Below are 20,739 nucleotides of genomic sequence, written 5' to 3'. Positions count from 1 at the left end.
AGAGATAGATAGATTAGATAGAGAGAGATTGTGCAGAGTCGCAGACAGAGTTAGTTTACCACAGTCAGTGACCAGTGCAGTTGCTAGTTAACTTTTATTTAATATAATATATCCGTTCACTTCTCTCTGCTATATCCGTTCTCTGCCTGAAAAAAAAAACGATACACAGCACAGTCAGTCACACAGTGTGACTCAGTCTGTGTGCACTCAGCTCAGCCCAGTGTGCTGCACAGTCATCAATGTATAAATTAAAAGCTTATAATTAATTGTGGGGGAGACTGGGGAGCACTGCAGGTTGTTAGCAGGAGCCAGGAGTACAATTATATTAATTAACAGTGCACACTTTTGCTGCAGGAGTGGTGACCAGTGCCTGACCACCAGTATAGTATTGTTGTATACTACTAATATCTCTTTAAATATCAACCAGTCTATATTAGCAGCAGACACAGTACAGTGCGGTAGTTCACGGCTGTGGCTACCTCTGTGTCGGCACACGGCAGGCAGTCCGTCCGACCAGAATTGTATTATTTATTATTATATACCTACCACCTAACCGTGGTTTTTTTTTCATTCTTTATACCGTCATAGTGTCATCCTAATTGTTACGAGTATACTACTATCTCTTTATCAACCAGTGTACAGTGCGGTAGTTCACGGCTGTGGCTACCTCTGTGTCGGCACACGGCAGGCAGTCCGTCCGACCAGAATTGTATTATTTATTATTATATACCTACCACCTAACCGTGGTTTTTTTTTCATTCTTTATACCGTCATAGTGTCATCCTAATTGTTACGAGTATACTACTATCTCTTTATCAACCAGTGTACAGTGCGGTAGTTCACGGCTGTGGCTACCTCTGTGTCGGCACACGGCAGGCAGTCCGTCCGACCAGAATTGTATTATTTATTATTATATACCTACCACCTAACCGTGGTTTTTTTTTCATTCTTTATACCGTCATAGTGTCATCCTAATTGTTACGAGTATACTACTATCTCTTTATCAACCAGTGTACAGTGCGGTAGTTCACGGCTGTGGCTACCTCTGTGTCGGCACACGGCAGGCAGTCCGTCCGACCAGAATTGTATTATTTATTATTATATACCTACCACCTAACCGTGGTTTTTTTTTCATTCTTTATACCGTCATAGTGTCATCCTAATTGTTACGAGTATACTACTATCTCTTTATCAACCAGTGTACAGTGCGGTAGTTCACGGCTGTGGCTACCTCTGTGTCGGCACACGGCAGGCAGTCCGTCCGACCAGAATTGTATTATTTATTATTATATACCTACCACCTAACCGTGGTTTTTTTTTCATTCTTTATACCGTCATAGTGTCATCCTAATTGTTACGAGTATACTACTATCTCTTTATCAACCAGTGTACAGTGCGGTAGTTCACGGCTGTGGCTACCTCTGTGTCGGCACACGGCAGGCAGTCCGTCCGACCAGAATTGTATTATTTATTATTATATACCTACCACCTAACCGTGGTTTTTTTTTCATTCTTTATACCGTCATAGTGTCATCCTAATTGTTACGAGTATACTACTATCTCTTTATCAACCAGTGTACAGTGCGGTAGTTCACGGCTGTGGCTACCTCTGTGTCGGCACACGGCAGGCAGTCCGTCCGACCAGAATTGTATTATTTATTATTATATACCTACCACCTAACCGTGGTTTTTTTTTCATTCTTTATACCGTCATAGTGTCATCCTAATTGTTACGAGTATACTACTATCTCTTTATCAACCAGTGTACAGTGCGGTAGTTCACGGCTGTGGCTACCTCTGTGTCGGCACACGGCAGGCAGTCCGTCCGACCAGAATTGTATTATTTATTATTATATACCTACCACCTAACCGTGGTTTTTTTTCCATTCTTTATACCGTCATAGTGTCATCCTAATTGTTACGAGTATACTACTATCTCTTTATCAACCAGTGTACAGTGCGGTAGTTCACGGCTGTGGCTACCTCTGTGTCGGCACACGGCAGGCAGTCCGTCCGACCAGAATTGTATTATTTATTATTATATACCTACCACCTAACCGTGGTTTTTTTTTCATTCTTTATACCGTCATAGTGTCATCCTAATTGTTACGAGTATACTACTATCTCTTTATCAACCAGTGTACAGTGCGGTAGTTCACGGCTGTGGCTACCTCTGTGTCGGCACACGGCAGGCAGTCCGTCCGACCAGAATTGTATTATTTATTATTATATACCTACCACCTAACCGTGGTTTTTTTTTCATTCTTTATACCGTCATAGTGTCATCCTAATTGTTACGAGTATACTACTATCTCTTTATCAACCAGTGTACAGTGCGGTAGTTCACGGCTGTGGCTACCTCTGTGTCGGCACACGGCAGGCAGTCCGTCCGACCAGAATTGTATTATTTATTATTATATACCTACCACCTAACCGTGGTTTTTTTTTCATTCTTTATACCGTCATAGTGTCATCCTAATTGTTACGAGTATACTACTATCTCTTTATCAACCAGTGTACAGTGCGGTAGTTCACGGCTGTGGCTACCTCTGTGTCGGCAGTCGGCAGGCAGTCCGTCCATCCATAATTGTATTATTATTATAATATATACCACCTAACCGTGGTTTTTTTTTCATTCTTTATACCGTCATAGTGTCATACTAGTTGTTACGAGTATACTACTATCTCTTTATCAACCAGTGTACAGTGCGGTAGTTCACGGCTGTGGCTACCTCTGTGTCGGCAGTCGGCAGGCAGTCCGTCCATCCATAATTGTATTATTATTATAATATATACCACCTAACCGTGGTTTTTTTTTCATTCTTTATACCGTCGTCATAGTGTCATACTAGTTGTTACGAGTATACTACTATCTCTTTATCAACCAGTGTACAGTGCGGTAGTTCACGGCTGTGGCTACCTCTGTGTCGGCAGTCGGCAGGCAGTCCGTCCATCCATAATTGTATTATTATTATAATATATACCACCTAACCGTGGTTTTTTTTTCATTCTTTATACCGTCGTCATAGTGTCATACTAGTTGTTACGAGTATACTACTATCTCTTTATCAACCAGTGTACAGTGCGGTAGTTCACGGCTGTGGCTACCTCTGTGTCGGCAGTCGGCAGGCAGTCCGTCCATCCATAATTGTATTATTATTATAATATATACCACCTAACCGTGGTTTTTTTTTCATTCTTTATACCGTCGTCATAGTGTCATACTAGTTGTTACGAGTATACTACTATCTCTTTATCAACCAGTGTACAGTGCGGTAGTTCACGGCTGTGGCTACCTCTGTGTCGGCAGTCGGCAGGCAGTCCGTCCATCCATAATTGTATTATTATTATAATATATACCACCTAACCGTGGTTTTTTTATACCACCTAACCGTGGCAGTCCGTCCATAATTGTATACTAGTATCCAATCCATCCATCTCCATTGTTTACCTGAGGTGCCTTTTAGTTCTGCCTATAAAATATGGAGAACAAAAAAGTTGAGGTTCCAAAATTAGGGAAAGATCAAGATCCACTTCCACCTCGTGCTGAAGCTGCTGCCACTAGTCATGGCCGAGACGATGAAATGCCAGCAACGTCGTCTGCCAAGGCCGATGCCCAATGTCATAGTACAGAGCATGTCAAATCCAAAACACCAAATATCAGAAAAAAAAGGACTCCAAAACCTAAAATAAAATTGTCGGAGGAGAAGCGTAAACTTGCCAATATGCCATTTACCACACGGAGTGGCAAGGAACGGCTGAGGCCCTGGCCTATGTTCATGGCTAGTGGTTCAGCTTCACATGAGGATGGAAGCACTCAGCCTCTCGCTAGAAAACTGAAAAGACTCAAGCTGGCAAAAGCACCGCAAAGAACTGTGCGTTCTTTGAAATCCCAAATCCACAAGGAGAGTCCAATTGTGTCGTTTGCGATGCCTGACCTTCCCAACACTGGACGTGAAGAGCATGCGCCTTCCACTATTTGCATGCCCCCTGCAAGTGCTGGAAGGAGCACCCGCAGTCCAGTTCCTGATAGTCAGATTGAAGATGTCAGTGTTGAAGTACACCAGGATGAGGAGGATATGGGTGTTGCTGGCGCTGGGGAGGAAATTGACCAGGAGGATTCTGATGGTGAGGTGGTTTGTTTAAGTCAGGCACCCGGGGAGACACCTGTTGTCCGTGGGAGGAATATGGCCGTTGACATGCCAGGTGAAAATACCAAAAAAATCAGCTCTTCGGTGTGGAGGTATTTCACCAGAAATGCGGACAACAGGTGTCAAGCCGTGTGTTCCCTTTGTCAAGCTGTAATAAGTAGGGGTAAGGACGTTAACCACCTCGGAACATCCTCCCTTATACGTCACCTGCAGCGCATTCATAATAAGTCAGTGACAAGTTCAAAAACTTTGGGTGACAGCGGAAGCAGTCCACTGACCAGTAAATCCCTTCCTCTTGTAACCAAGCTCACGCAAACCACCCCACCAACTCCCTCAGTGTCAATTTCCTCCTTCCCCAGGAATGCCAATAGTCCTGCAGGCCATGTCACTGGCAAGTCTGACGAGTCCTTTCCTGCCTGGGATTCCTCCGATGCATCCTTGCGTGTAACGCCTACTGCTGCTGGCGCTGCTGTTGTTGCCGCTGGGAGTCGATGGTCATCCCAGAGGGGAAGTCGTAAGCCCACTTGTACTACTTCCAGTAAGCAATTGACTGTTCAACAGTCCTTTGCGAGGAAGATGAAATATCACAGCAGTCATCCTACTGCAAAGCGGATAACTGAGTCCTTGACAACTATGTTGGTGTTAGACGTGCGTCCGGTATCCGCCGTTAGTTCACAGGGAACTAGACAATTTATTGAGGCAGTGTGCCCCCGTTACCAAATACCATCTAGGTTCCACTTCTCTAGGCAGGCGATACCGAGAATGTACACGGACGTCAGAAAAAGACTCACCAGTGTCCTAAAAAATGCAGTTGTACCCAATGTCCACTTAACCACGGACATGTGGACAAGTGGAGCAGGGCAGGGTCAGGACTATATGACTGTGACAGCTCACTGGGTAGATGTATGGACTCCCGCCGCAAGAACAGCAGCGGCGGCACCAGTAGCAGCATCTCGCAAACGCCAACTCTTTCCTAGGCAGGCTACGCTTTGTATCACCGCTTTCCAGAATACGCACACAGCTGAAAACCTCTTACGGCAACTGAGGAAGATCATCGCGGAATGGCTTACCCCAATTGGACTCTCCTGTGGATTTGTGGCATCGGACAACGCCAGCAATATTGTGTGTGCATTAAATATGGGCAAATTCCAGCACGTCCCATGTTTTGCACATACCTTGAATTTGGTGGTGCAGAATTTTTTAAAAAACGACAGGGGCGTGCAAGAGATGCTGTCGGTGGCCAGAAAAATTGCGGGACACTTTCGGCGTACAGGCACCACGTACAGAAGACTCGAGCACCACCAAAAACTACTGAACCTGCCCTGCCATCATCTGAAGCAAGAAGTGGTAACGAGGTGGAATTCAACCCTCTATATGCTTCAGAGGTTGGAGGAGCAGCAAAAGGCCATTCAAGCCTATACAATTGAGCACGATATAGGAGATGGAATGCACCTGTCTCAAGTGCAGTGGAGAATGATTTCAACGTTGTGCAAGGTTCTGATGCCCTTTGAACTTGCCACACGTGAAGTCAGTTCAGACACTGCCAGCCTGAGTCAGGTCATTCCCCTCATCAGGCTTTTGCAGAAGAAGCTGGAGGCATTGAAGAAGGAGCTAACACGGAGCGATTCCGCTAGGCATGTGGGACTTGTGGATGCAGCCCTTAATTCGCTTAACAAGGATTCACGGGTGGTCAATCTGTTGAAATCAGAGCACTACATTTTGGCCACCGTGCTCGATCCTAGATTTAAAGCCTACCTTGGATCTCTCTTTCCGGCAGACACAGGTCTGCTGGGGTTGAAAGACCTGCTGGTGACAAAATTGTCAAGTCAAGCGGAACGCGACCTGTCAACATCTCCTCCTTCACATTCTCCCGCAACTGGGGGTGCGAGGAAAAGGCTCAGAATTCCGAGCCCACCCGCTGGCGGTGATGCAGGGCAGTCTGGAGCGACTGCTGATGCTGACATCTGGTCCGGACTGAAGGACCTGACAACGATTACGGACATGTCGTCTACTGTCACTGCATATGATTCTCCCCCCATTGAAAGAATGGTGGAGGATTATATGAGTGACCGCATCCAAGTAGGCACGTCAGACAGTCCGTACTTATACTGGCAGGAAAAAGAGGCAATTTGGAGGCCCTTGCACAAACTGGCTTTATTCTACCTAAGTTGCCCTCCCACAAGTGTGTACTCCGAAAGAGTGTTTAGTGCCGCCGCTCACCTTGTCAGCAATCGGCGTACGAGGTTACATCCAGAAAATGTGGAGAAGATGATGTTCATTAAAATGAATTATAATCAATTCCTCCGCGGAGACATTGACCAGCAGCAATTGCCTCCACAAAGTACACAGGGAGCTGAGATGGTGGATTCCAGTGGGGACGAATTGATAATCTGTGAGGAGGGGGATGTACACGGTGATATATCGGAGGGTGAAGATGAGGTGGACATCTTGCCTCTGTAGAGCCAGTTTGTGCAAGGAGAGATTAATTGCTTCTTTTTTGGGGGGGGTCCAAACCAACCCGTCATATCAGTCACAGTCGTGTGGCAGACCCTGTCACTGAAATGATGGGTTGGTTAAAGTGTGCATGTCCTGTTTTGTTTATACAACATAAGGGTGGGTGGGAGGGCCCAAGGATAATTCCATCTTGCACCTCTTTTTTCTTTTCTTTTTCTTTGCATCATGTGCTGATTGGGGAGGGTTTTTTGGAAGGGACATCCTGCGTGACACTGCAGTGCCACTCCTAGATGGGCCCGGTGTTTGTGTCGGCCACTAGGGTCGCTAATCTTACTCACACAGCTACCTCATTGCGCCTCTTTTTTTCTTTGCGTCATGTGCTGTTTGGGGAGGGTTTTTTGGAAGGGACATCCTGCGTGACACTGCAGTGCCACTCCTAGATGTGCCCGGTGTTTGTGTCGGCCACTAGGGTCGCTAATCTTACTCACACAGTCAGCTACCTCATTGCGCCTCTTTTTTTCTTTGCGTCATGTGCTGTTTGGGGAGGGTTTTTTGGAAGGGCCATCCTGCGTGACACTGCAGTGCCACTCCTAGATGGGCCCGGTGTTTGTGTCGGCCACTAGGGTCGCTTATCTTACTCACACAGCGACCTCGGTGCAAATTTTAGGACTAAAAATAATATTGTGAGGTGTGATGTGTTCAGAATAGGCTGAAAATGAGTGTAAATTATGTTTTTTGAGGTTAATAATACTTTGGGATCAAAATTACCCCCAAATTCAATGATTTAAGCTGTTTTTTAGGGTTTTTTTAAAAAAACACCCGAATCCAAAACACACCCGAATCCGACAAAAAAAATTCGGTGAGGTTTTGCCAAAACGCGGTCGAACCCAAAACACGGCCGCAGAACCGAACCCAAAACCAAAACACAAAACCCGAAAAATTTCCGGCGCTCATCTCTAATAATAATGGTGGTCACTGGTCAGCAAAACTCTGCACTGTACTCCTCCTATATAATATACTGGTGGTCCCCAGTCCCCACAATAAAGCAGTGTGAGCACAGATATATGCAGCACACTGAGCACAGATATGGAGCGTTTTTCAGGCAGAGGAGAGAACGTATAATACTGGTGGTCACTGGTCAGCAAAACTCTGCACTGTACTCCTCCTATATAATATACTGGTGGTCCCCAGTCCCCACAATAAAGCAGTGTGAGCACAGATATATGCAGCAAACTGAGCACAGATATGGAGCGTTTTTCAGGCAGAGGAGAGAACGTATAATACTGGTGGTCACAGGTCAGCAAAACTCTGCACTGTACAACTCCTATATAATGTACTGGTGGTCCCCAGTCCCCACAATAAAGCAGTGTGAGCACAGATATATGCAGCACACTGAGCACAGATATGGAGCGTTTTTCAGGCAGAGGAGAGAACGTATAATACTGGTGGTCACTGGTCAGCGAAACTCTGCACTGTACTCCTCCTATATAATATACTGGTGGTCCCCAGTCCCCACAATAAAGCAGTGTGAGCACAGATATATGCAGCACACTGAGCACAGATATGGAGCGTTTTTCAGGCAGAGGAGAGAACGTATAATAATGGTGGTCACTGGTCAGCAAAACTCTGCACTGTACTCTTCCTATATAATATACTGGTGGTCCCCAGTCCCCACAATAAAGCAGTGTGAGCACAGATATTTGCAGCACACTGAGCACAGATATGGAGCGTTTTTCAGGCAGAGGAGAGAACGTATAATACTGGTGGTCACTGGTCAGCAAAACTCTGCACTGTACTCCTCCTATATAATATACTGGTGGTCCCCAGTCCCCACAATAAAGCAGTGTGAGCACAGATATATGCAGCAAACTGAGCACAGATATGGAGCGTTTTTCAGGCAGAGGAGAGAACATATAATACTGGTGGTCACTGGTCAGCAAAACTCTGCACTGTACTCCTCCTATATAATATACTGGTGGTCCCCAGTCCCCGCAATAAAGCAGTGTGAGCACAGATATATGCAGCACACTGAGCGCAGATATGGAGCGTTTTTCAGGCAGAAGAGAGAACGTATAATACTGGTGGTCACTGGTCAGCAAAACTCTGCACTGTACTCCTCCTATAATACTGCTGGTCCCCAGAATAAAGATATTTGCAGCCCCCTGAAACAAAGTGAGAGGATGCCAGCCACGTCCTCTCACTATCATTTCCAATACATGAGTGAAAAATGGCGGCGACGCGCGGCTCCTTATATAGAATCCGAATCTCGCGAGAATCCGACAGCGGGATGATGACGTTCAGGCGCGCTCGGGTTAACCGAGCAAGGCGGGAGGATCCGAGTCTGCCTCGGAACCGTGTAAAATGGGTGAAGTTCGGGGGGGTTCGGATTCCGAGGATCCGAACCCGCTCATCACTACTAAAAGCACAAGTTACAGTATGAATCCCTATGAATGGTTCCACAACATTATGGAGGGTAGTAGTGAAGATAGGGCCTAATTCAGACCTGATTGCTGGGCTGCTAAAATTGTCCTGCGATCAGATAGTCGCTGCCCAAGGGGATTATATATTCACTGAGCAAGTGTGCGATCACATGTGTACGCTGAGCAGCTAAAAAATCCCTCAGTCAGCGGACAGCTGCAAATCCATTCTCACCTCACTTACAAGTGAATGGTTTTTACCAGTGTGTGCAGTCTGTGCGCAGCCCAGGGCTTACTCCTACAGTGCGAAGAGAACAGACTGATTGGGGTGGGAGCTGACGTCACACACCCTCCCTGAAAACACTTGGGCATGCCTGCGTTCTCCCTGACACTCCCAGAAAACGGTCAGCTACCACCCCCTTTGCGTCTGCTTCCTGTTACTCAGCATGCGAATGGCTGTGCAATTAGAATTTTCGCACCAGCCTGTCGCTGATGGGCGATGCCTGATCAGCTACACCCCGACCACAGCATGTTTAACTTGCTTCCTTCAGGCAGGCGTTACAGGGCCTTCCCCGCCGGGTCCACCAGAAGCCTCAAAAATGTCTTTCCCAAAGCAGCTGAACTCCTGAACATTGACTGACTAGATGTACACTCACTTGTGTCCCTATGGTATACCTATCTGTATGACTTCACTTGCCCCTCTTCCCCCACACCTGCTTATCGGTTACCTACTTGGATGTTGTATAGCAAACCGAAGACAAATTTCTAGTATACGCAAGTATACCTGGCCAATAAAGTTGATTCTGATTCTGTTATTGTCTACAGACGCACGTGCGCATTGCGATGCATACACATGTGCAGTTTATCGCTGATCACCCGCTGTTTGAAATTGCACAGGAGAGATCAGGTCTGAATAACCCCCATAGATTAATGCGGAGACACAATCCCGTTGCACTGCTCTGAATGTTTCCTGTTATCTTCAATCTCCTGCCTCCTAGCACACTCTGGATGTCCCCTGCCCCCTAAATGCCCTTTTTTTGGGGTATACCCCTTGGTACAGTAGGGAAAAGTGAATTGGTGCCATATGATTGCAAACTGCCATGCTCAATCATGGATACCATGTGCTCAATCATGGATACCTAGGGGTAAATTTACTAAGATGGGAGGTCTATTTAAGATGGGATGTTGCCCCTTAGCAATCAATCAGATTCCAGGTATTATCTTCTAAAAGGTGCTAGATAAATTAGAAGTAGAATCTGAATGGTTGCTATGAGAAACATCTTATCTTAAATAGAACTCCTGTCTTAGTAAATTTACCACATGTGCTCAATCATGGATATCACTAAATCCTAGATGGTAATGGTGGAGTTTGGGAAACTGTCTTAATCTGTAACTCTTAGAGATGTGCGTCACATACCCTCCAACATGACCCATTCCATTAGGTACAAAATGCTCTGTTCCTGGACTTCCTTGCCAATGGCAGTTACTGAGGCGGAGCTGCAGCACAGTCCAAAATTCAACTAGAGGAGCCACACCAACTGCCACCCCAAACACTGCCAATCATCACCATCCAGGACTCAGTGGCAGTTGGTTTGGTTCCCCTATTTGAATTTTGGACTGTGCTGCCGTCCCACCTCTGTAACTGCCACTGGCAAAGAAGTCCAGGAACAGAGCATTTTCTACCTAGTGGAGCGGGTCATGTTGGAGGTCATGCCATCATTGCCAACACTTAGTAAATATATCTAAATAGTTTGTAATAGTTGGGAGGGGTCACCGGTAGACGAGGATATTCAGGTAGCCAGCTGGATCACAGTTAGAAGGAAGAAAAAGAGGGGGAGTCTCGACATCTCTGAACTATCAAACCCAAATAAATTTGCATGACTGGACAAGGATTCGGAGGATGATAGTGAGGAAATGACGGTGCCGGAGGAGACTGTTCCCTCTAGCAACCAGAGGAGCGGTCCCTCTGGCGCAGTTGGGATAAAAGATAGTGAGGTACCTAGTCAGATTGTGGTGGTAAGGGATTTCATTATTAGGAGGCCAGATAGGGCAATCTGCTACCGGGACCATGATCGCCATACAGTCTGTTGTCTCCAGGGTGCTCGGGTGCAGCACATCGCAGAATGGGTAAATAGATTGTTGGGAGGGGCGGGAATGAACTGGCGGTCTTGGTGCACGTGGGCACCAACGACAAAGTCAGTGGATGGTGCGATGTCCTGAAGAAAGACTATAGGGACTGAGGCAAGAAACTTAAGGATAGGACATCTAAGGTAATATTCTCCAAATTATTACCCATGCCACGTGCTAGTCCAGGGAGGCAGAGGGAGATTAGGGAGCTAAATGTGTGGCTTAGGGATTGGTACAGTAAAAAAGGGTTTGTGTTCCTAGAACACTGGGCGGACTTCTCAGTCAGGCGCCATCTCTTTTGTCAAGATGGATTGCACCTGAATGAGGAGGGGGCAGCGGTGCTGAGGAGAAGGATGGTTAGAATGTTGGAGGAGATTTTAAACTAGGTGCCTGGGGGGAGGGTTTAGCAAGAAATTACGAGTCATGCAGTGAGAATAGCAGGGATGATGTTAGTGAACGTAATGGAGGAGGAGTAGGGGGGAGGGAAAGAGCAGATGGCAAGGGTATTAACCAGGGTATTAATAAGGGTTTTAGCATAACACTAACAAATGACGATTATGGGTCATCATTGCTGCATATAGAGAGTGATGTCCATACCACAAGAGGAAATACTTATCTCAATTGTATGTATGAAAACGCTAGAAGCCTTGCAGGCAAAAAGGGGAACTAGAAATCCTTGCAGCAAGCAAACAATATGATATTATAGGCATTACTGAAACTTGGTGGGACGAATCTCACGATTGGACAGTCAATCTGAAGGGTTATACGTTGTTCAGGAGAGACAGACTAAATAAACGGGGTGGAGGGGTATGTCTTTACGTAAAGCCATTTCTAAAACCTGTTATATGGGAAGATATCCAAGAGGGGACTGTAAATACTATTGAGACGTTATGGGTAGAAATTAAATGCGGGGGAAAATGCATAAAGAAGTTATTATTGGGGGTATGCTACAGGCCACCTGGTATTAATGTGTCTGATGATAAATTGTTACTGAATCAAATTTAAAGAGCAGTAGGAGTAGGAGACATAGTAGTGATGGAAGACTTCAACTATCCTGAGATAAACTGGAATAACAATTCATGTGATACTGCTAGGGGCAATATGTTTTTAAACACGCTAAATGATAACTACTTAGTTCAATTAATCGAGGAACCAACTAGGTACAATGCACTCTTAGACATGGTATTAACTAACAATGGGAAACTGGTATCAAATATTATAGTAGGGGAGCCCATAGGAAGCAGCGACCACAATATGGTCATATTCAATATCAGTTTTCATAAGCAATCCTATACTGGCTCTATTAGAACTCTAAACTTTAACAAAGCCAACTTTGACAGGATGAGGGAAGCATTAAAGGACATTGAATGGGAAATTCTGTTTCAGGAAAAAAATACTACAGAAAAATGGGATGTATTAAAATCACTGATAGTTAAGAATACTCACAAATTTATTCCCACCAGCAGAAAAAAAAGGAATAATAATCCCAAACCAATGTGCCTTAACAAAAATATAAAGGAACTAATGGGCAAAAAAAGACGAGAATTTAAAAAATACAAAACTGAGGGGGATGCGGAGTCATTTAAGCACTATAAGGATTGTAACAAAATATGCAAAAAAGGAATAAGAGCGGCTAAAGTAGAAACTGAAAAACTAGTGCAAAGGAAAGCAAAGCAAATCCCAATTTTTTTTAAATACATCAACAGCAATATTTTAAAGAAGGAGAGTATAGGCCCTTTAAAAGACAAGTTGGGAGTCTTAATTAAAAATGATAATGACATAGCAAACAAACTAAATAAGTTTTTTTCAACGGTATTTACCAGAGAGGACCAAATGCAGGGTCTAACACACAATCTCAACAAAGATAATGTACCACCACTAAATGCTTATTTTAGTGAGGATGTAGTCTGTGACCGATTAAAAATGTTAAAGATTAATAAGTCACCTGGTCCCGATGGAATTCACCCAAGGGTTCTTATGGAGCTGCATGCTGAACTAGCAAGACCACTATTTTTGATCTTCATTGATTCAGTTAAATCAGGCATGGTTCCCAAGGACTGGCGTATAGCAGAGGTAGGGCCGATATTCAAAAAGGGGAGCAAAGCTTAACCAGGTAATTATAGACCAGTTAGTCTTACATCCATAGTGGGGAAAGTATTGGAAGGTATTCTAAGGGATAGTATTCAGAAGTTCCTAGAAGCCAATTCGGTCATTAAAAGGAACCAACATGGATTTGTGAAGGACAGATCATGTCAAACCAACCTACTTGGCTTTTATGAAATAGTAAGTGCGAACCTTGATCAGGGTAAGGAGGTGGATGTAATATTTCTAGACTTTGCCAAAGCTTTCGACACAGTACCACACATGCGATTTATCTATAAGCTACAAGAAATAGAGCTTGGGAGTACAATATGCACTTGGGTCAGTAATTGGTTAGATAATAGGGAGCAGCGCATTGTGGTTAATGGATCTTTTTCAAATTGGACTAAAGTGCTAAGTGGGGTGCCGCAAGGGTCTGTACTTGGACCACTATTGTTCATCTTCATTAACGACCTAACAGTAGGTCTAGAGAGCATGGTGTCAATTTTTGCTGATGATACCAAATTGTGTAAGGTTATAAATACGGAGGGGGATGGTTGAGTCTCTTCAGAATTACTTAGTTAAACTAGAAGCATGGGAAGCAAAATGGAGAATGAGATTTAATACAGACAAGTGTAAGGTAATGCACTGTGGTAGCAAGAACAAAAATAACACCAACATACTAAATGAAGTAATATTAGGAGATTCTGTACTGGAAAAAGACTAAGGTGTTCACATAGACAACAAACTAAGCAGCAGTACCCAAAGTAGGAGTGCAGCAAAGAAGGCTAATAAGATATTATCTGGAATACGAGGAAACGCTTGCAAGGCTAGGCATGTTTACATTGGAAAAGAGGAGACTAAGAGGGGACATGATCAACATCTACAAATATATAAGAGGACAATACACAGAACATGTGATGGACCTGTTTTTAAAAAGATCAGCACAGAGGACGCGTGGACACTCGCTTAGGTTAGAGGAGAGGAGTTTCCGTACAATGAGATGGAAAGGTTTTTTCACAGTAAGGAAAATATGTGTTTGGAATTTTCCTGCCTGAGAGTGTAGTAACGGTGGACTCAGTTAACACCTTTAAGAATGCATTAGATAAATTCCTATTGGATAAAGATATTCAGGGATATGGTGCTTGACAAATATTATAGTTAATATATCTAGTCCTAAACTAAAATAACTAGTCCTAAAATAAACTGCATAGGAGACCTCAAACAGGTTGAACATGATGGACAAATTGTCTTTTTTCAACCTTGGATACTATGTTACTATGTTACTATGCTAGCATAACTCTGGTGGAGGTACCACATTTGAGAAGAGGTGAAATATATATATATTTGTGAAATAAACTAACCCCAGGTCAGATAGCTATCAGTAGCTATATAGTTAATGCAGACAAAAGCTATTTGTTTCCCAGGGAACAATGTATTTTTCCCTTGGCAGTTTCTCTGAATTAGATAAACAGACAAATCCCACAATGCTCACTGATACATAATACACTTAGTGATATCTGCTTGGCTTCTGCATTTATAAATAATGAAGCCTCACGCTACACATTTCCTGTAACATCCACTAATCTGCTGCTGGAAATTTTTGGAATTTGTGCACAAGTGGAATTGAAAAGATAAGCTTAGTAAATGTAGCCTCAGTTATCAGGTAATTCTGTGTTGTGTTTCAGCTGGGCTGAGTATACAATAATGTGGTCTAAAGATTCTCCAGAAAGGTTCTGTAGGACCCCTATGCAATAAAAGGCCTATTTGTCTAACACTTCTCTTATTAAAAAAAAAAAAAAAATCAAACACTGTACCGGTTTCTTCACCTTTGATTTTGGGATTACCTACAGTATTTGAGAAATTTCCATTTTCTTATTAGAAATTGCAGTCTTTCATAAACATACCTGGCTATTATTAACCAGAAATATTGGAATTTATAAGACTATTGAACGGGTTGCCATATTATTCTCAGAGCAATTTGCTAAATATTTTTTTTACCAAAATGAGATATCTGATATTTTAACTTTTGTTACAGTGGATTGTAAGAAAATGAATGCAAGATACCATATGTTTGTTTTGGAATTTGCATTCTCACTATCCATATTGTTGTAAACATTATGTTTAGAAAAAAAATATATAGATAAAATACATGTATATATTGAAAAAATAACAGGTTGAAATGTCATGCTTTCTACAGTTCCTTTCATAATTTTAAGGGCAAAAATTAAAGGTTATACTGCATTTTTTATATTACAGTTTAATAAAGAATAGTGTACAAGTCTTCAAATGTTTCACGCACGAATGCGCGGACCTGAGAAATGCGAGTTTCAATTAGTAATGCTAATTCGCAGTACTAGAGATGAGGGTGTGTGACTAGGGTGAAGTGTATGTAAAGTGGGGAAAGCTTCATGGACCCCAAAAAAGTGACAATTTCGTTATCAGAATCATATACTGTGTTGCTGAGCAAAGTACTGCATGCTCGTAGAAAAGGTGTGAAATGGCTGTTTTGTACATTTTTTAAAAATGAAGGTTTCAAAATGTAAAAAGCTGACAAATTGTATGTAATTACAAAGGAATTTAATGAAGAATAAAAAAAATTAAAAAGCTGTTTTTTATGGGAATTTGAGGTGACTTTAAATGTAAATTTAAAAGAAAAAATTATAATTTTTTTATTTCTTGTTAAAATATATATATTTTAATCTGTTTTATTGAATTTAAAGAAAGTAAAAATAGAATAAAGGTCAGTGGAAAACATCTATTTATCGAGATCAATGGTTCCCAAACTCGCTCCTCGAAGACTCCTAATGATTCACATTTTCCATATCACCTCTGTATTTTTAAAATGTGATAGTTTGTGATACACAGTGCACCTGCCGATGGAAAACATGGACCATTAGGGTTCTTGAGAACCGAGTATGGGAAACACTGATCTAGATTTTATAAACAAATCAGATCATGGCACATGCACATACCAGTATGGTGTCAACTGTGAGGAGTCGAAAGCATTATGTAGGCAAAATCGAAGAGAGAGCCCCATAACATAAAATGGAAAGAAATTGCCAAAAAATTGGGACAGCAGACAATTAGCATAAGTAACAAAAAGCAGATGAGACATGCCATCCGATTCTATGAGAACATCATCAATCACAATATTAAAACTTGTTTTTATAAAAAACAATATTAGCAAAAACAAATGAGAAACACATGAATGAAGGGTAGGGGGAAGGGGAGAAATGGTAGATACAAAAGGAAGTTGGTAAGGGATGGGGGTATTCGGTCTGCAGATCTACACTAAAAAGTTCTGCATTCATTAGGTCAACAGGGTCAAAAGGTCAACATGTAAAATGTAGACAGTTCAAAAGGTTGACATGGTCAAAAGTTCAACATGACAATGGTCGAAACAAAAAAGGTAGACATAATTTTTTTACAGTAGTGGAGATTAGTTCTCCGCTAATAGCCACCTATGTAAGAACTATTCAGTAGTTTAAAATACTTTGAAGATCTGATCCTGAGTTCTCTGGTCTAGTTTGTCAATGTAGAGACCCCATTTCATGTAGAAGCTTATGATACCTTTTTCAACATTTGGTTGTGAAGATTTTCTGTCAAAGTTCAGGAGCTTGAGAATTTTCCTTTTCGCTTCAGTTAGTGATGGTGAAGAACTAGAAATCTAACACATCAAAATTACTTTCTTGGAGACAGTAAACAGCATAGTAAGAATAGTAATCATTCACTTTTTGAGGGGTCCTAAATGCCACCCTGAGAAGTTTGCATGAAAGTAAGCCCGTTGATCAAGTTGCAATTTTATTGATAAGAAGTCATTATTAAAAAATACAATTTTATTACAGAGACACCTAATTTTTCCGTATTCCCAGAAACAGTGACAGAATGAAGTGGAGCTATAATGGCACTTAGGACATTCGCCAGATTTAGAAGGGTTAAAATGGGCATGCTGTGCTGGGTAGATATATGCCCTCTGCAGTGTGTGTATGTGTACTTCTTGTAGATACTGTAGGCAAAATTTAGGATTCTCAATGTGGAGTCATAATGCTTACAGTATACAGTTGAGTTGGTTAAGAAAGATGTGGCAAATATTTTTTAATTGAAATCATTTTAAATTAAATTTGGGGTGCATAATCTAATGAGAAAGTTGATTTGGTGGTAATTTGAGCCTATTTTTCAACTCCAATAATTACATGTGATTCTTGGCCCCATTAAGCTAATGAAAAACTTCCAAATGCCTTTCTAGTCATTACAGGGGATGTCCAAGGGGTTCTGCAGCAAGTCCCGACATTTCTTGAACCTTAGAATAAAGGTTTTCCCTACATTTTCACACCCTCCGGGGGGGTGAGCACAAATAAATACAAATGTCCACTGAAAAAGCAATGCAAGTTTGGAATTGGATAGCAAATGCAATTTGAAGTGTTAATCTGCTGTGAAAATGGATCGTACAAGCCAACTCACACTTTAATGGCTTCAGCTCAAGGAGTCTTTGGGGTAAATTTAATAAAAGTTGAATTTACAGTAGGTCTATTTAAAAATGTCAGAAATTGACTGATTATTGATTCCTGTGTGCCTATAAAGTAGTGTTTTTACTAACAATCAGGTGATGAAATATATATTGGAAGCTCTAAATCTGGTCCAAATCAAACTCAAATAGAAGCTGAAATCAATGAAAAATCGAGTTACAGTAATTCTAAAACAAAAACATGCCTATTAGGCAAAACATGTCACATGCACTGTAAGACCCACACATGCCTGATAAAAAGGGGTATCCGGTCTATAGATCTACACTAAAAAGGTCTACAGTCAATAGAAAGACCAATAATGATAGACATGCATTAGGTTGACAAGGTCAAAATTTCGACAGGGGCAAAGGTCATCACGTAAAAGGTAGACAGTTCAAAATATTGACAGGTTCAAAAGGTCGACATGACTATGGTCAATACATACAGTGGGGCAAAAAAGTATTTGGACAGCCACCGATTGTGCAAATTGACCCACTTAAAAAGAAGAGAGAGGTCTGTAATTTCCATCATAGGTACACTTCAACTGTGAGAGACAGAATCTGAAAAAAAAACTAGGAAATCACATTGTATGATTTTTTAAACAATTTACTTGTATATTCTTGCAGAAAATAAATATTTGGACAATCAAAAAGTTTAACTCAATACTTTGTAATATAACCTCACTTGGCAATTACAGAGGTCAAACGTTTCCTGTAGTTCTTGACCAGGTTTGCACACATTGCAGCAGGTATTTTGGCCCACTCTTCCATGGAGATCTTCTCTAGAGCTGTCATGTTTTGGGGCTGTCGCCGGGCAACATGGACTTTCAACTCCTTCCACAGATTTTCTATTGGGTTGAGGCCTGGAGACTGGCTAGGCCACTCCAGGACTTTGAAATGCTTCTTACAGAGCCACTCCTTAGTTGCCTTGGTGGTGTGTTTGGGGTCATTGTCATGCTGGAAGACCCAGCCACATTCCATCTTCAATGCTCTTACTGAGGGAAGGAGGTTTTTGCCCACAATCTCACGATACATGGCCCCATTCATCCTCTCCTTAATACGGATCAGTTGTCTTGTACCCTTTGCAGAAAAGCAGCCCCAAAGCATGATGTTTCCACCCCCATGCTTCTCAGTGGGTATGACGCTCTTGGGATGCCATTCATTATTCTTCTCCCTCCAATCACGGCAAGTGGAGTTTATACCAAAAAGTTCGATTTTGCTCTCATCTGACCACATTACATTCTCCCAATCCTCCTCTGGATCATCCAGATGGTCACTGGCAAACTTTAGACGGGCCTGGACATGTGCTAGCTTAAGCAGGGGGACCTTTCGGGCACTGCAGGATTTCAATCCATGATGACGTAGTGTGTTACTAATGGTAACCTTTGTGACTGTGGTACCAGCTCTCTTGAGGTCATTGACCATGTCCCCCTGTGTAGTTCTTGGCTGATTCCTCACCATTCTCAAGATAATTGATACCCCACGAGATGAGATCTTGCATGGAGCCCCAGGTCGAGGGATATTGTCAGTGATCTTGTATTTCTTCAAATTTTTAATAATTGCGCCAACAGTTGATCTCAGCAAGATGCTTGCCTATTGTCGAGTAACTTATCACAGCCGTGTGCAGCTCTACAATTTTGTCCCTGGTATCCTTAGACAGCTCTCTGGTCTTGGCCATGGTGGAGAGGTAGCAGTCTGACTGTTTGAGGGTGTGGATAGGTGTCTTTTATACAGATAACCAGTTCAAACAGGTGCCATTAATACAAGTAACAAGTGGAAGATAGAAGAGCTTCTTAAAGAAGAAGTAACAGGTCTGTGTGAGACAGAACTCTTGCTGCTTGGTAGGTGTCCAAATATTTATTTTCAACAAGAATATACAAGTAAATTGTTTAAAAATTATACAATGTTACTTCCTAGTTTTTTTTTCAGATTCTGTCACTCACAGTTGAAGAGTACCTATGATGGAAATTACAGACCTCTCTCATCTTTTTAAGTGGGTCAACTTGAACAATCGGTGGCTGTCCAAATACTTTTTTGCCGCCTGTATGGTTGACACAGTTCTTTATTATTTTTAATTTTTTTCAGCTTTTGTATACTTTACCATCCACGTGGACTGCAAATGGGAATAGTAACCTACAGTAGGGCCTTACTCACTAATGATTGCTTGCGAGCAAAGTGAGCCATGCATGGGGACTCAGTACACTAATTGGGCTTGTTAGTGGCAGAAATGAGTCAATTCACTCAAAAGAGCCCAAACAATTGTCTACTTTTTTGTTTCAACCTTTTGACCCTGACGACTTTTTCTACTATCTGTCTAATCCATGTTGGCCTTTTGATCTTGAATGTACATTTTTCCTTTGAGTAGAATCTGTCCTTAGTCACTTCTCTTGTTTCAATCTATGAATGCCTATTTGGTTGGCTTGCAGCAATAACAACAGACAGGCACATCAGTCAGATGTGCAGGGTGGAATAGATTATTATTATTATTATTAGGCCACAAGGGTTCTGCAGCACCTAACAAAATACATAAACAAATGAGCAAACAAAAGAAACAGTGACTTACATTACAAGACAAGGTAGGGCAAATACATGGTATATAAACAGTGCTGCATCAGGGGATATGACACTGAAATTAGCATCAGGATAACAGAAACCAGGGTTATGTGCCATTGTTGGGAGTACAGTATAGAGTACAAAATATTCTAAGAGAAGAAAAAGCACATGAGGGAAGAGGGCCATGTTTGTGATAGCTTACATTCTGAAGGGGAGGGGCAAGCAAACAGGGGTGATATAGATTGGGTGAAAGTGAGCATGGAGCAGAGGGTTAGGATTAAAGACTGGGTTTGATGAAAAGTGGGTCTCAAGAGCCTGTTTGAAGTTTTGAAGAGAGGTACTGTAGGTAGCACCACAGCCAAAATCTTGGATGTTGAATGGGAGGAAATAATCAGTTGGCAGAAGAGGCAACATGCATTTGTGGAGTGAAAAGGGTGGGTGGAAGTGTAAG

General features: G+C 42.4%; 1 protein-coding gene across 1 annotated transcript in view; it reads right to left on the bottom strand.

Annotated features, from left to right (window-relative positions):
* Positions 1-20,739, bottom strand: part of LOC134934120 (olfactory receptor 5P56-like) — a 76,985-nt gene that overhangs the window by 43,251 nt on the left and 12,995 nt on the right. The window contains exon 2 of the mRNA XM_063929623.1: positions 16,725-16,898. Coding sequence (XP_063785693.1) covers positions 16,725-16,898 — 174 coding nt within the window. The remainder of the gene's footprint in view (positions 1-16,724; positions 16,899-20,739) is intronic.

The sequence above is a fragment of the Pseudophryne corroboree genome, chromosome 6, assembly GCF_028390025.1.
Source record: "Pseudophryne corroboree isolate aPseCor3 chromosome 6, aPseCor3.hap2, whole genome shotgun sequence".
Lineage (NCBI taxonomy): Eukaryota > Metazoa > Chordata > Amphibia > Anura > Myobatrachidae > Pseudophryne > Pseudophryne corroboree.
This window is presented reverse-complemented; position numbering and strand designations above follow the sequence as displayed.